The 16,561-nt window shown below is 34.7% G+C and overlaps 2 protein-coding genes across 6 annotated transcripts in view; one reads left to right on the forward strand and one right to left on the reverse strand.

Annotated features, from left to right (window-relative positions):
* LOC110102595 (C2 and GRAM domain-containing protein At5g50170) overlaps nucleotides 1-10,335 on the forward strand; it is a 32,877-nt gene extending 22,542 nt beyond the window's left edge. For 4 of the 5 annotated variants that reach the window (XM_028695458.1, XM_028695459.1, XM_020830996.2 and 1 more), the window contains 6 exons: nucleotides 8,198-8,636; nucleotides 8,702-8,818; nucleotides 8,889-9,151; nucleotides 9,233-9,410; nucleotides 9,534-9,791; nucleotides 9,892-10,333. In XM_028695458.1, coding sequence (XP_028551291.1) covers nucleotides 8,613-8,636; nucleotides 8,702-8,818; nucleotides 8,889-9,151; nucleotides 9,233-9,410; nucleotides 9,534-9,791; nucleotides 9,892-10,134 — 1,083 coding nt within the window. In that variant the 5' untranslated portion in view covers nucleotides 8,198-8,612 and the 3' untranslated portion in view covers nucleotides 10,135-10,333. Of the gene's footprint in view, nucleotides 1-8,197; nucleotides 8,637-8,701; nucleotides 8,819-8,888; nucleotides 9,152-9,232; nucleotides 9,411-9,533; nucleotides 9,792-9,891 lie in introns of those variants that run through there. The other variant, XM_028695460.1, reaches the window with a different exon arrangement.
* LOC110102594 (premnaspirodiene oxygenase-like) overlaps nucleotides 1-11,922 on the reverse strand; it is a 30,916-nt gene extending 18,994 nt beyond the window's left edge. The window contains exon 1 of the mRNA XM_020830993.2: nucleotides 11,123-11,922. Coding sequence (XP_020686652.1) covers nucleotides 11,123-11,710 — 588 coding nt within the window. The 5' untranslated portion in view covers nucleotides 11,711-11,922. The remainder of the gene's footprint in view (nucleotides 1-11,122) is intronic.
* Between the last annotated feature and the right edge of the window lie 4,639 nt (nucleotides 11,923-16,561).

The following is a 16,561-nucleotide window of genomic DNA, read 5'->3' on the forward strand; positions in this document are numbered from 1 at the left end:
TTGCTTATCTTCCATGGTGTACCATTTAATATTACTTAGTAGCTGACCTTTCCTACCCATACGGAATGCCTTCTTTGGCTAATTTTTAGTTATTGTTGTCTTACACTCTTTGTAGCCAACCCCGCGTTGTGGGATAAAGGCTTGTTGTTGTTGTTGTTGTATTGTCTTCCGCTCTTTGTAAATGTATAATTTTGAAGGTATTCCCTACTCCAAAAGTAGATCATCCATGGTCGGTGGGAATTTTTTTTACTCATCATCATGCATGGATGGTTCAAAGGGTTTTATGTTCTCCATAATTACTCTTTAAAACATCTCCTTTTATGACAGTAGTTAAAAGCGTTGACTCTAATATTTCTAAGAATTTTAGAAGGCCCGCCTAATTGGTCTCAACATATTTCCTTCTCTTTTGAGGCAATCCTTGCTCGAATGTAACCAAACAAGAATTTTTAGTTGCAAAGAAACCTTAAAATGATGAAGATCATCACTTTCTTTGCATTTTTATTGGATCTTTTGTAGTTGTAAACTAAAAATGGCATTGCTTGGGTTGAAGCAATCTCCAAAGATGTGTTTCAGAATGTTTGTCAAGGTTGAGATCAATATGAGATATGAATAAAGTTAAGGAGGCTATACATTATTTGTGAAGCACACAACTTCAAGGGGAGTATCCATACTACTAGTTTATGTTGACAATATTATCATAATAAGTCATGCTCAAAGAATTAGGTAAGTTAAAACACTTCCTTTGTTTTGAAGTTGCACACTCTCAACATGAAATCATCATAGGATAATAGAAGTACATAACAAACAGTTGACCAATGGATATAGAGCCAAAACCCAAGCGAAATTCAAAAAAAAAAAAAAAACTTGAGCATTTCTTCATACCTCGTATAAAACCAGCAATAAATCCTGCAAAAAAAAAAACCTCGTATCGCTGCCATCTTGTCAAAATCATGGATATCTCGCTGCTTCGCGGTCGTTTCATGTAAATCCTTCATAATTTGTCGTCGCTTTTGTCGTTAAAACCTGACCGAATGAAGCCATGGTGTTAGTTCTCTCCTTCCACAACTTTCTTCTGCTCTCTGCTTTCTCTCCCATTTGCTCCCTCCACGAGATCCAACCTCCAACCAAATACAACCCGCCTCCCTCCATTGCTATAGGGATCTCATCGCCTCTACCTATTACGACCCTAACCAAAGACGCAATCAATCAGCCCTCACCCAACTGGCCTAGCTTCTGCAAACTTGATCCAATCCGCAACTTCAACTTTCCCATCTCTAAGCCCTCACCCAATGCCAGCGGCTTCGATATTCCCACATCCGAACCAAACCCATCCGCTCTCATACCTTTGCTCGACCTCCATGTCAACTGGAGTCGCTCAAGCCGATTATATCTTGACCCCATCTGGTTCCTTCATTCCATAGAGAGAGAGAGAAGGAGAGAGAGAGAGACAGAGACAGAGAGAGAAAAAAGAGAGTAAGCTTCTACCTTACCTCCCTCTCAGCCGAGCTTCACACCACGGCCCCCATCTTCATTCCGCCTCCTACCCTAGACCTTGCACCCATCTACCCGATCTCCTTGTCTCCAAGCTGCTCTTCCGATCGACCTCCTCAAGTCCCGATCCCAAGAAGGCCGAGCCCAGCCCTCACATCTCTGCTTCAACTAAGCTCTCTCTACCCAGGCCCTAATCCGACATCTCCACTTCTCAAATAGCCGGATCACATTAAACCTGATCAAACCCGTTGCCCCTTTGTTTATATTCAAACCGAGCCCAATCTATCTCACACAACTCAGCCCGATTCAACTCAGTCAAAACCCATAGTAATTACTCTCTCTCCCTCGCCTTAATATTTTGATATTATATGCATTTAATATTAATGTTATTATTAATACTAATATTAACATTAATGTTAATATCAATGACATAATATTATGATTTGATAATAATGGCATTTTTTTAGTATTACATTGTTAATAATAATGATAATATTATTAGTAATATTATTATAAAAATGATAATATTGCTATTCTTTTTTTATATTATTTAATATGTATGTATGCATACGTATATGTGTGAGAAGGGAAAAATACAAAAAAGTAAGATTTTTGTCCTCGTCGCCGACACTGGTCATTACAGAGGTTTAACTTTTCTAACCTAAAAATCATGTTCTTGACACTAGCGACGAGCCGGCAAACCCCCTACGCGCTCACGTAGCATAGTAGGGAGGGAAACCGCTGCGACACTTGCGACGAGGTGGGTAATCCCCGGAACGCTCATGTAGCGTGAGGGGGACGAAAAATAAGTACTCATACATGGGGAAACGACTGTGCTCTTTTCAACAGATACCTAAAGACTCTTAAACGTTCATGTAGCGGGCGGGATTGAAGAATTTGCGACCTCGGTGTCATTTGACAACTACCTGAAGCGCTCAAATAGCGACGAGAGGAAGGCCAGTCTCTCGTATTTTCTCCTAAATGGGAGAGATGTCGGGAGGCTGTCGAAATTTGGACTAAAACGCATAAGGACTTCAGCAAATTTTGGATGGCAGAGAACTTTATTTTGAACATCAAAGGGACTAAATTCAAACTTAAATAAAAAAAAAATATTTAAAATCAAACTTGAGGAAGAAAAGTTTGAACTCAAAAGGATGAATTTAAATGAACTTCAGCATGACTTGAATGAACCACATGGGAGTGTATTTGAGCTCAAATTCAAATGAACTAAATGTTATGGACATGAGCTCAAATTGAACTCTTACTTGAACTTCACAAGACAACAAAAGAATTCAAATGAATTTGAACCTAAGTAATGATCATGAACATCGTTACATGAAACTCGAATTTAAATAAACAAAATGCAAAGGAACATATATGAAACTTGTGATGAAAAGAAAGACTTGCAATGAATATATAAACAAACATCATTTAGTCACAAGTGATGATGAAGACTCATGCAATCAAATGCCACTTTAAGGGTTTGATATGCGATAAACATAACAAGGTGACACATGTGGATGCATTCGAGTGAATATCAACCTGCATGCAATGTTCAAATGAAGAATGCGGTGATATGTTTACAACCAATAATATAGAGTTTTTTCACAAGTCTTCATGCTCGATGAAATGTGGATATCAAACAAATGTTGAATATTAAGCTTCTACACATGTTGTAAACCATCCCCAAGGCCAAAGAATTTGTACGATCAATTTGTTTGCAAGTGATAAGAAGATTCAAATGAGGGTTGGTTTGTAGCTAATATTAAGGGATTCACAAACAAATCCATCAACCCGCTTGCAACTGATGGGGGAAGCAATACACAATGAATGCAACATATCCACAAGCAAAGTGGAAAAGTCACAAGGAAAGTAGTCCGCCTACTATCAACAGTTAATGGGCATCTATCTCACAAATATATATAATAGTTTTCACAAATACTGAAATACATGTAAACAAATACATTTGTCCCATACAAATGGAGGGATTTGGTATTCAAATGAACAAGCAGGAGATTTGTTAGTGCACTACAATATACCTGCATAAATCATGTAAGTAGTGCACGACATTCTACCTGTATGACTGTATGCAAAGGGGCAAATAACTGCAGTACAATGCCATACCACCAGATCCACAACATCCATGCAAGTGGACAGAAGGCATTTTATAAATATTTCAAAACAACCCCGTACATGCACCGTAATTTGTATACACATAGGTACACAAAAGGAGGGTATGCAATCATAAAACTCGCATGGGCCCCTGCGAGCATGTTGTAGGAACACATGTGGAGTCTACGGATGCTGCGCGGGTCAATAAATTTGAACCCGATCTTCCTAAGCATGAAAATAGGAGTTGACAAGGTTTAACAAATAATTATAAAATACCCTCAAACACCAGCATGTGCCTCGACGAGCGTGTTATACACTCGTGACGCCTAGGGATGTTGTGCGGGACAAATATTAAGTCTAAATTCGAACCCGATCCTTCTATACGGGTAGATAGGAGTCGACACAATTCAACCATTAAATAAATATGCAGCTGCAAGGACGGTCTAGATATTTATTTTATACGTTTATATTAGGCCTTCAAAGCCTTCAATAAAGAAGACACACTAACAAAGGTTCGAAACCTACAAAACCTGATCCCCTATCAGCAAGTTGATTGAATCGACAAGGTTTAATCAATGGAAATGACCCCAAACACTCCTATGATGTCCGTGTTGAACAGAAAATCTCAACCGGAGGGGTTAATTTCAAATATCTTCAAAATGACATCCAAATGCCCGAAAATCCAAACATCTCAAAATTCCAAAATCCAAAGATATTTAAAAATTTAAATTATAGTATTAAACATTTAAATCAAAATTCATCCACAATCCGCAACAGTTTGCCTGGATAGACAAATTGAAATTTACTTCAGCTCACATAAAGCTAATGACTAGTTGAGAATATCACTAAGATTCATTCTCAAAATAATCTTCTACCATTAAGGATGTGGTACGTGTCCTCGAACCGGCGGTTTTGCCTCCAAATGGCACCGCAGGATAAACGGTTACGACCCCGGGCCCTCTGAACCGAGTAGTTTTACTGCCAAATGGCACCACGAAATACCGGTTATGGCCAGAGCCAATATGCTCCTTAGTGACATCAAATCCTTTAGAAATGAATAAATATGATATAATCGATATGGCACAAAGCCCTCTGTTAGCTAAGGTGGATTCAAATTTGTCCCCTTATTCAAACACTCACCCCAGATCTACAAGGTCCCCTTGGACGAAGCAACCCATGGCTGCCGACAAGGATCCTTCTGTCAGGTTGGGTAGACTATCTCCTCTGACTAAGTAGAACAAGGACCACGATGACACGGGATGACGGAACCATGGGATCTTGATCGGGCCCATTATCCATCCGCTTTAAGTGCAAGATGGCAAAATTTTCTATTTTAAATATCAAACTTTCCAAACTTTCAATATCTAAGCCCATGCTACTACTATATGCCAGATGCATGTATTTCCTACGTATCTGATCGACGACTAGCCTTAATCAAAAGTTCTCTCTCGTGATTGGGAGGGGTAATTAACTATAGGGGCTTGCGCCTATAGGAAACCAAAACTCGGATCATAAAGTCCTCGCAAAATGAGGGCGAAATCTCTGGGTAGTGTCTTATCTACAAACCCATATGTCTTCCCAAAATTTATCCCGGAACTTAATTGTTGAAACTCTCCTGAAAAAGAAAAGGACACGTGGGCGGAGGCCGGGGCCGAATTTTCGGAGCCCACACAAACCTATTGAAAGAAACATAAAAGTTAAATGCAAATTTGTTGCGAGCCTTATGAAATAATCATAATCTTGAAGATGCTCCAAATGATACAACAGAAGGAAAAAAATATCATATTAAAAGCTGATTGAAAGACTTATCTATATGTTATATACGATATCTGATATTGTCTATGTTGTTGATGTGATGAATCAATTCATGCATAATTTTAAAGAATCATATTTTAAGAGAATGTATAGAATTTTATAATATTTGAAGAAAAACTCATACAAAATAATTTTATTTAAAAGGGAGAGGATTTGACTCTCGTAGCATATATAGATGTAGATTATACGATTTCTATGGTTTATAGTAAATCAATTGCAGGATACTGCACATTTTTATGAGGAACCACATGAATTGGAGAAGTAAAAAAATAAAATATGATATCAAGATCTAGCACATAAGCCTTAATAAAATCTATGGGATTAGGAATTTGTGAAATGCTTTGGCTAAAAATTATATTACAACAACAACAACATCATGCCTTTACACACTACATGGGGTCAGCTACATGAATCCTTCTTCTCCATTGTGTCCTTTTAAGAGTCAAATTCTCATTTAAATCTAAAAAGGAAATGTCATTTCTAATATTTTCTAACCAAGTCTTTTTAGGTCTACATCTATGTTTCTTAATATAAGCAAAATCTAATATTTCTACTTTCCTAATCGGGTCATCGGAAGTTTGCCATTTCATGTGGCCGAACCATCTAAGGCTAAAAATTATAGTGAAAGATCAAAAGTTGAAGGAGAAGATCCTATGAGGCTCTTTTATGATAATAAATAAGCCATCAATATTGAATATAATCCTGTGCAACGTGATCGTTAAAAGCATATTGAAGATGATAAATACTTTATAAAGGAGAAGCTTGACACTTGTTTAATATATATTCTATTCACAACTACAAGTGAACAAGTTGCTAGCATTCTCACCAAACAATTATTAGGGTAGTCTTTAAAAGTATATTGAAGATGATAAATACTTTATAAAGGAGAAGCTTGACCGTTGTTTAATATATATTCTATTCACAACCACAAGTGAACAAGTTGCTAGCATTCTCACCAAAGAATTAGTAGGGGTAGTCTTTCATAAATTATTAGGAAAACTTGGAATAGATGACTTCCATTCATTCGCTTGAGGGAGAATGTGAACAGTTTATATAATTTATGCTAGCTAGGACCCACACTCACCAAGTTTTTCACCCTCTTTGCTTCCTCTTTTGTTGTCACCTCTTTATCTATGGGATCCCTATTGACAACTTATTAATTCGTGGACTATTACAATTATTCAGTGATAATTATTTTGCCAAATCATTAATTCGTAGATTATTATAATTATTTTGTAGTTATTATTTCCTATTTTTAGATATTTTATGGTAGAAGCTATCTTAGTATTGTGTGCATGCTACACAAATATCATAATGAAATACTAGACCAATTATCTCCAAATTTTGTTAGTTTCTTCACCAAAATATGAATTTTATGGATTCCCTTCAAAATTATTTGAGATTTTTCTATGTAAATTTTAGTCACACAATCAATAGCCAGGGAAATGGAGAAATAAAGATCAAAGAGGCTTTGTGGACAATATCCCAGACAAACTTTAAGTGGCGTCTTTATTGTGAAGTGCATGGCTTTATTGAGGTTGAATCCTAGAAGTCACATGTTAATATCCCAAGTTTTGGGATGCTTGTTGTTGTACTATCATAATAGATGCATCGTGGTTTTGTTCAGAATCTTTATTTTGTCATCAGTTTGTGGATGAAAAACAGTACTCTTCATTCCAGCATCTATTTTGGTCCATAAAGAGTTCCAAAATTGGCTTAGGAACCAATTATTTTGATTTGTTATATTTGATTTTGGTAATCCAATGTGTGTCTATACATGCTAGAAAGTCTGGAATCCTCCTTGCATTTTATATTTTTTTCTACAATAAATTAGAATAATTATCTTTGAAGATTTATCCACAACGACATAGAGATAGCACGGCCTCTCTTTATTTTTTTAGCAATTCTTTTAGAAATTTATGGGGATGCTTTCTGTGCATAATTATGGTTCTAATAACAGTGCATATAAATTCAACTTCCTATTGACAAGTTTTGGGTGCTATAGAGAATACACCCTCTGAGATGCTTGCATCTTATTTCATATTTGGCTAGTAAATATATCATTATAAGTTCTACAATTTTTTTTTCACTCCAAAGTGTCCCTAGTGTTAGCACCTTGAATGTGTGGGCCTCCCTTATTTATTTGGACTTAGCCTGCAATTTGATATGCACAATATTTTTCCTTCTCGTTTTCTCTTGGTTAGAAAATATTAGGAATGACCTTTCTTTATTAGGTTTAAATGAGAATTTGACTTTTAATAGAACACAATGGAGAAAAAGGATTCATGTAGCCGACCCCACGTAGTGGGATAAAGGCTTGATGTTGTTGTTGTTGTTTTCTCCATGCTCTTTTTGTTAGTTTCCTGAAAGAACTGGTTTTTTCTTGATTATACTTGAAAGCTGAATGAAGAGGAATTGGTGTATCAGCTTGTCTAATTTTTTTTTTATTAATATTAGCATCAATTAGTTGGCAGAAAGTTAGCATTGACAAAAAAAAAAAAAAAAATTATACTTTTTGCTTTTTATTTATATTTTTTCCATCTAAGTTTATTTAAAAATTAGAGGAAATCATAGAGGCTATATATTTAGTTTTTCATATGATGAGAGGATCTATTTTGAGCAGTAAATATGAATGAATCCTTGCTGCGATGAGATCGAGCAGTTTGAGCGTAATGTTTTTTTTTTTTTTTTAATTTGAGCTTACTGTGACAGCTAATGAAGATGTAAATTTATTTGTTTTTAATTACTTTTCTGTTATCATATAAAATGAAATTTTCAGGGAGTATTCGATCATCTGACTTCATTGTTGTACGGAATAAATTATAAAAGTATTCCCAGTCGAACTCATACAAAATTCTGCATTGATAATTGTGGCGATCAACCAACAAAGCCACAGCTCATTCACCCGTTATAAACATGGAGAAATTAAAATCTTTAGCCGGACAAACAGAGTTTGAAGAAACTCCTCCAGACCATGAAGAACAGAGGTTTATGCATGACAAAGAAGAAGCTACCACATCCACGTCTGTATCTAAGACATGCAATTCGCCAGGGATTGCGTGCGAAATTCCTCATGATGAGAGCATTTCTGATGTCAATCTGTACTGCCTCAAGTCTCTCAGAGAAAACTGGATTTAAAGATTTTCTTGGACAATACCAAGGGAGAAGAAACTATTAAGGAATACATAACAAGGATGGAGAAGAAAGTAGGAAAGAAGATAAGACATGTACAGATTACTTTAAGCCACCACATTCTTTACTGATTGTTCTGCATGGCTGCCAGTTAAATCCTAAGGCACCTCAGAAGAACTTGACATTCAAGAAAATCTTTTCCCTAACACAAGAAGAGTTTCTGATTAAAGATTTTTCATGTTATTTGAAGAGAAAGCTTCCACTGCAGGTATGGTTTTGTTCGAATCCTTTTATTTATGAGGAAGAAAATGTCAGATATGATTAAATAACTATTGCAGGGTCGAATTTTCATATCAGCCAGAATTGTAGGATTCTACTCAAACTTCTTTGGTCATAAAACCAAGTTCTTTTTTCTCTGGGAGGACATTGAAGATATTCAGGTCATCCCACCATCGTTCGCTACAATAGGCACTCCGGCTCTGCTGATGATCTTGAGGAGTGGTCGTGGCTTTGATGCTAGACATGGTGCAAAATGTCAAGATGGTGAAGGCAGATTAAAGTTTCAGTTCCAGACATTTGCATCATTTAGCATCGCAAGCAAGTATGATTTTTTCCTAGTTTTCCTAATCTTCTGAAATAAATAAACTTATGTGAAAATGATCATATAACTTGTTGTAAATAGGACAATTAGAGTTTTGTGGAGAACAAAAACTACCTCCTATGAAGACAGAGCCAAGTTAGAAGAAGACCAACTGGGTCAAGATGGCAAGACAAATAAGAATGATGATAGTGAATCATTATCAAGCAATGAGGACACAACTAATTTCTCAAATGCTTTCTCTGCAGAGCTTCTTATCGCTGTGAGCCTGTTTTACACCAAAAATTATCCAAATCTGTTTAGAATAAAGTGATAGTTCTAATATCATGGGAGAAAGCAGGATCTTATTCACTTCTTAAACATTTTTTAAAATTAAAAATTGCAGATGGAGTTGCTTATTGAGGTGTTTGAAGGAGGTGAGCTAGAGAAGAAAATAATGGAGAATGTTGGGTGCCTTAATTATTCATCAACAGAATGGAAGGAAACGAAGCCTAATATCCATTATAAATTCAATCGATATTTATCAATTTTTGGAGGTGAAGTAACCAGCACTCACCATAGAACACCTACTGCAGATGGTAATGGTTGGGTGATTAATGAAACCATAACACTTCACGGCATTCCTTTAAGTGATCATTTTCATGTAAGCTCTGCCTTTTACCATATGTTCCTTCCCTGTTTTTGCTTCTTCTAATCGGTTCTTCGGTTTTTTTCTTTTTTTTTTTAATTATCTGCTTTGCAAGGTCAATCTGAAATACAACTTAGAAGCCCTCCAGTCCATGTCCCCATCATGCCAGGTTGATGTTATCATTTGTATAACATGGTTGGAAAGAAGCAAGTTCAGGAAGAGGATCACAAGAAACATTTTTGAAAAGCTAGCTCATAGATCAAAGGAGGTTTTTGATATCTTTGATTTCAATTGTTTCATTTTTAGATTGATTTCTCATATTTCATATGAATTTCATGGAAAAATTAAGATATATTGATGTTTTGACAACTTTTAGGTATAACTTTTGATATTTTTCTAGTTTCCTCATTGTTCACATTTTTATATTATTATTTTTTTATTTTCACCAAATATTTTATAATCCTATGAATTTATGCTTTAGGCTGAATAATGTTTATTAAGTGTAAAATCTCAATAAGTGTAAATCAGCTGTATGCTTTCCTCTAATGGATTATTAGTGGTTGTGTTGGTTTATATATGATTTGAATGTTATGTAATCTTTTTTTCTAAATAGATTATGGATGTTTGGGGAGAACTATATATGTATTGGTAGCATCTCTAATATTTTAGATTTGATCATGATTAAGAGTTCTCCTCTGGATAGTCCGAGCTACAGTTAGGACTCGACAGTCGTGGCAGTATCAATGTGTCAAAATTATAAGTTTTCTTCATATGGTTGGATACTACATAGAGTTCTCAATAATGAGAATAATAGGCAACTATGACAGAAAAAAGATGATATTGATGTTATAACTAAACAGGACCATTCAAAGATAGATCCGTTCATAAAACTTACAGAAACAGTAGAGACAAAGATAATGACAATGATAAAAATGAAAATCACTCGTCTGATATTGGAGAATAAGGCCTGGCAAGCAAATATAAATCATTTTTCCTCCTTGCTGAGCCAGTCAATCCCTCATCAACGTCAAATACCTTTGAATCTGGAAGCTCCCAGTCAAAGTGAAAGAGCAGAAGAGCAAGAAAATGCTCTATCCCAGCCAAAGCAAATCCCATCCCAGGACATATTCTACGCCCAGCACCAAATGGAATGTAATCATAATTTGCCCCTATGAAATCCACTGTACATTCTTTGAATCTGTCTGGATTGAAGCTCTCAGGATTCTCCCAATAGTCTGGATCTCTTCCAATTGCCCATGCATTCACCACCACCCAGCTTTTGGAAGGGATGGTAAACCCTAAAAGCTTATATATATATATATATATTTAAAATGTTATACTCTTACCAAGATGACAGCTTTGATGTTCTCAACGGCTAGTGGGATTTGAAATTCGCCCTTCTCTTTCACCCTCAATAAAATATCAACAAAATCCTCCTCCCCATCCCCTTTCCCTGCTTCCCTCTTGATCACATGCTCTGCAATTATCTCATCCAAAATCACATCGATCTCTCTCCTTACATTCTTCATCCTCACCCTCGACCCATCCAACACACTTATCACAAACCCCAACGAAGGAAACAAATCCGCCAACCTCAACAAAGGCAACAACATCATTGTCTCCTTTAACGCCTTCAAAAATCTCTCTCTGTTACTCTCCCAATCCTTTCCAAATGCCGCCCTCATTATATTCACATTCAATACGTCCATAAATATTTCTGTCATATTCACCTTTAATGTGGTCGATCCACTCCCCCTACCAATCCTTTCCACGATCTTCAAAGACTCCTCATCTCTTATAAATCCAAAAAACTTCACCTTTTTTGAGCTCAGAAGCTCTTGAGTGCATATCTTACGCATTTGTCTCCAGTAAGGGCCGTAAGGGGAGAAGCCAATACCAATGGAGTTGTAGGCAATGGTTTTGACGGCTAACATGGTGGGTCGAGATGCGAAGATTTGATCGTGTGTTTTGAGTATTTCAGAGGCAGTGGAGGAGGATGAGGCGACAATGAAATAGATCTGGCCTAGTTTTAGATGAAATAAAGGGCCGTATTTGCGTGCCAGGGAGAGAAAAGAGTGGTGTGTGAGGGCATTGATAGAGATGTGGTGGAGGCTGCCTATGAAGGGGAGTTTCCATGGGCCTGGTGGGAGATTTGGCTTTGGGGTTCTGAGTAGATGGAGGAGAAGAAAGGAGAAGAAGATGAGGAAGGAGAGAAGGAGATTAGGAAGTTGCAACATGGTTTGCTAGTTGTGATTAAGGGTTGGTAAAATGTTTTTTTATTTATAGGAATGATAAGGTTCCCAATGAGTATGCCAAGTGTCAGGTTAGGGATAAATTATTAGGAAGATGATTTTTTTTTTTTTTTTTTTTTTTTTTTTTTTTTGGACAATTAGGGGAATCAAGCCCGGGTGAGATGGGAGGAATCTCGAAGATGAATGTTTTGATGCATAGATCTATTGGATTGCTTTCTATTTGCTAATTTTTATTGTTATTGGAAGCCCGATGCAGCTTTGAATTCATCGCCTGCGCATAAAAGACAAAGGCATCTTTAGCATCATAAGTTTGCAAGTCTTACAGATTTCTTCCTGTTCATATTTGGACATAGACATTATAAAAAATAAGTCATTGGACATATCCTTAGTCCAAGTCCAATGAAATGAGCGATTTATGCGAAAAGATTGACACAAAATATAATTAAATCAAAGAATATTTAATGAAAGAAAAAAAATATTCTTCTATAACATTTATAAATAATTATTTTATACAATGAAATATGACAATTTAATTTATTTTTTTTATTATAAGATGAAATTATGATTATATTCTCGTTGGGTGCTAAAATATTCGTAATAGTACAGAGAGATGGTTTAATATCTTAGTATTTGTGAGAAGATCTAAATCACAGATAGATAAAAGATGATCTCATGAGACACCGGAGTTTTTACGTGAAAAACTCATTAATGAAAAAAATCATGAGGCCTGATTTTGTTTAAATGATTTCGCTGATGTTTATAATCATGACCAATATTTTTAGAACCCTAATGCTAAAAGATCGAAGTCTTTTTAATAAAATTATATGGAGGTTATGAAAATAACAATAATTTGCAAAAAAATTATTTCAATGTGGTGGATTCTTCATCTCTCTATAAGAATCTCTATGTAGTTTGGGTTTGTAATTAAGTGAAGCTAATGTGTGCCAAAAGATTCCAAAAATAAAATAATTAGCTCATTTGAGAGTGATTCACAGGTAAACCATTGATAGGTTTGTGGTGGATACAATTTTTTTTGTGAGTGATGTAAGAGTTTTATTTCTAATAATTTATTTAAAGAGGGGCAAATAGAAGAGAGAAAATTTCTAAAAAAATTTTGGGTAAAGAAGCAAAAAACCTATTTAAAAAATACTATTAAAAATATATAGTAAGGCAAAAATAAATGAAGTATGTAATATAGATATATATAACACTTACATGGCATTATGGCCAACAAGAGGCTCTTAATTATTTAGTATTAATTGGTCGTTTCTTATGATAAGGCTTCTACATTTTAATTTTGAGTTCAGCTTTTTTAGTAGTTCCAAAGTGTTGGATTTAGATTTATTCATAATTGACATCTTGACATTGATTGCTACTCTATTTAGGAGTGGAGGGCAACAAGAGGAGAGTAAATGGGCATAGAGAAGATCTCTGGAATTTATTATATGTGAATGATCAAAATAGCATAAAAGATTTAAAAATGACTCTCAACTAAGGGTGTCAATATTTGACATGACCCGAAAATCAGATACGAACCCGACACAAAAATTTCGGGTTCAGGTTAACCCGAATCCGAACTGGGTCGGTTTCAGTTTAGAGATTTCGACCTATTTGTAAATTCGGATAGGGTTCGGGTTGACCTGGAAACCCAGAAATAATCTGATTTTGACCCGGGAACAGTCTTTGTCGTGTCTGTCTAACCCGGGCCACATCTGTCAGTTCATATATCGCGTTCATCCGTCGTTCGTCCCGCTACCGCTGCCACTACTGGCATGTTGATGCCATTGTCGCTACTGCAACCATCCTGCATTTGGCTTCGGTGACAAGAGGATAAGAAGTAATAATGATGACAAGTCCCGTTGTACTTGTCAGCGTCCCGAGTTGCCGTAAGCGCCATTCGTCCCCCTGCCCTTGCCGACTTCCCGAGCTGTTGCTGCCTGAATAACAGAATAAACGCATGAACGGGTTGAGTTCGGGTTCAAAAAACTAACCCGTTGACAAAAATGTGTCAAGTTCAGGTCAGGTCAAATAGTGCTTGTTCAATTTCAAGTTCAATCGAAACCCGACTCGTAACATGATTTTGACAGCCCTACTCTCAACCTCTTATTTATAGTGTTCAAAAGGTTGTAGGAGAGGATACATTTTAGAAAAGTGGTAAATAATACATGATTTGATTATTACAAACACATGGATAGGATTATGGGGCTACACATAGGCAATCATTTTCTGATGTAGCTCTAAATGCAATTGTCAAATCCCAATAGCAGGTGCTTTGGGTGAGTGCTTCTCAAGAAATTGTCAATACTAAGAAATTGACACCTGTGAATACAAGTGGGGGGATTTTTGAACCGTTAGGTGTCCATTTAAAAAATTGATTTCACCATATTTTTTTTTAAATGAAATGGGTTATTTTATGGATAATTTTTTATAATTTTTAAAATCCCAAAAAAATATATGAATTTTATATTAAAAATTAATTAAAATATATCATTATATTAATATTTTGATGTTTTTGGTTTTTGTTTTCAATATAATTTTTATTTGCATTATAAAAAATGAGAATAATTTTGTATTGGTAAAACTTTCACCACATAAATTTTGATATGTAATAGATGTTGTTAATATGAGCATTTTGACTGGAACATATTAAGTTTTCACCAGTTAAAATAAAAGTTATGATTTTAGAAGTAAAAGCATAATAAATAAATTTGATAGATTTCCCTGCATTTTATAATTATTGCATTTGATATATGATATTGATCTACATTGCATAAAAAATATAGCATTTATATGTAAGCAATGAAGGCTGGATGGTAACACTATAATTAATACAAGTTTACTCTTAAAATATAATACCCTACGTATGAGGGTGGGTCAATGAGTTTTCCTTTAAATAAAAGATTGGTGGTGTAATTCTAGTTGGAATTGCGCCGACGGTTAGAGGGTAACGAGTCTTAACTGATTATTAAAAGTCACCTGTGAAAATAAATTATAAATATATATAAAAAATACAATTAACAACTGGATAGCTATGATATAATATATGGAATGATGAAAATATCACATTAAAGCTGGATATGCTTTTCATAATTATATTTATGATGATATTTACTTGATAACACATTAAACTGATTAACATATATAACTGAACTCATATTAGCATTAATATTGATACAACATAACAAAGCATATTAATATAACTTATTGAGTGATAATCCACTTTACATTTTTTTCTTAAAACTTGATAGTTGATAAATCTCTTATGACTTTACTGGTCATATTATTTTTATTATTAATTTTTTATATTTTATTCCTCATATTAAGTTATGATTGATATTGACTAGAATTGAATATAAATATTGATTCTTTTATCTTGTATTGAAAGTAATGATAGATTTTTGCTTACTTGCTGGACTTTTATGCTCAATATGTGGATTTTTATGAATTCAGGTTAGGGAACAGGTCAAGGCCAATTGGAGTGAGATTGACAGAGATCCTCATATTTTTGTGTTTATATTTTTCCTTATTATTTTGTAGTTAGGAGTTTGTGATAGAGTTTTAATTATACTTATCTCGTGGCTATAGTATATTAATTTTGAGAGAAGAAATATAGTGGAATATTCTGATATGCAATTATTAGTTGTTTTCACTTGATATAGATTTTTTATTTTGACGATTTATAGAAGATGGTTGATTAATTAAGAAGATAAAATAGATAATTCTTTCAAATTTGATTATGGGGCGTTACATGAGTCTCCTTTACTAGAGTTAGTTTTCTCATGAGACAATACCTCCTTGGTCAAAACCTGCTAAGGGGACTTCCTCAGTTAAACATGTCCAAGGCGTGCTTCCTTGATCGAGCTCCTTTGAGATCAACTAAGCTTACCTCAAAGGAGCATTGCAAAAGCGATGCGCTCATCCACACCAACAAGATTCAACCCCCTCTCACCACTAATCAAAACAAAACATCAACATGTTGGTTTACACCCTAATATACATATATAAGCATGTATGATTTGATTTTGATGTTTTGTTTTGATTAGTGGTGAGAGAGGGTATGGTTGACAAATTAAAATTGTGCAAGATAGATATATCAATTATTAAATTCATTTTAAATTAAAATTTTAAAATTTATGAGTAAAGGCTAATCTATATAGATAATTATAGTATATATGGATTGTTTTCATAATCGATTTACTATGAGTTTGATTCTTTATTTTAAATTTTTCATTAGGTCCTGAGATGTTACATAAAATGTATTAGATTATGCGTTATTTATTTATAGTATTTGACATGATCACATTAAAATGATGCGATAGTTAGCCATGCCATTATACTTGTTGAACAAATCCCTAAGAAAATTATGTAAATCATTTTGATTTTGAGAAATACCTATTCTATATACAAATCATGAACTATTTTTGAATATGTAACATATTTTAATCATATTAATGATGAAATCTTCACTATAGAAATTTTAATATAATATAAATTTAGATAATGCATATGTATCTACATGATGTATGTATTGTT

This window comes from Dendrobium catenatum, unplaced genomic scaffold (genome assembly GCF_001605985.2).
Source record: "Dendrobium catenatum unplaced genomic scaffold, ASM160598v2 fragScaff_scaffold_637, whole genome shotgun sequence".
NCBI classification, from domain to species: Eukaryota; Viridiplantae; Streptophyta; class Magnoliopsida; order Asparagales; family Orchidaceae; genus Dendrobium; species Dendrobium catenatum.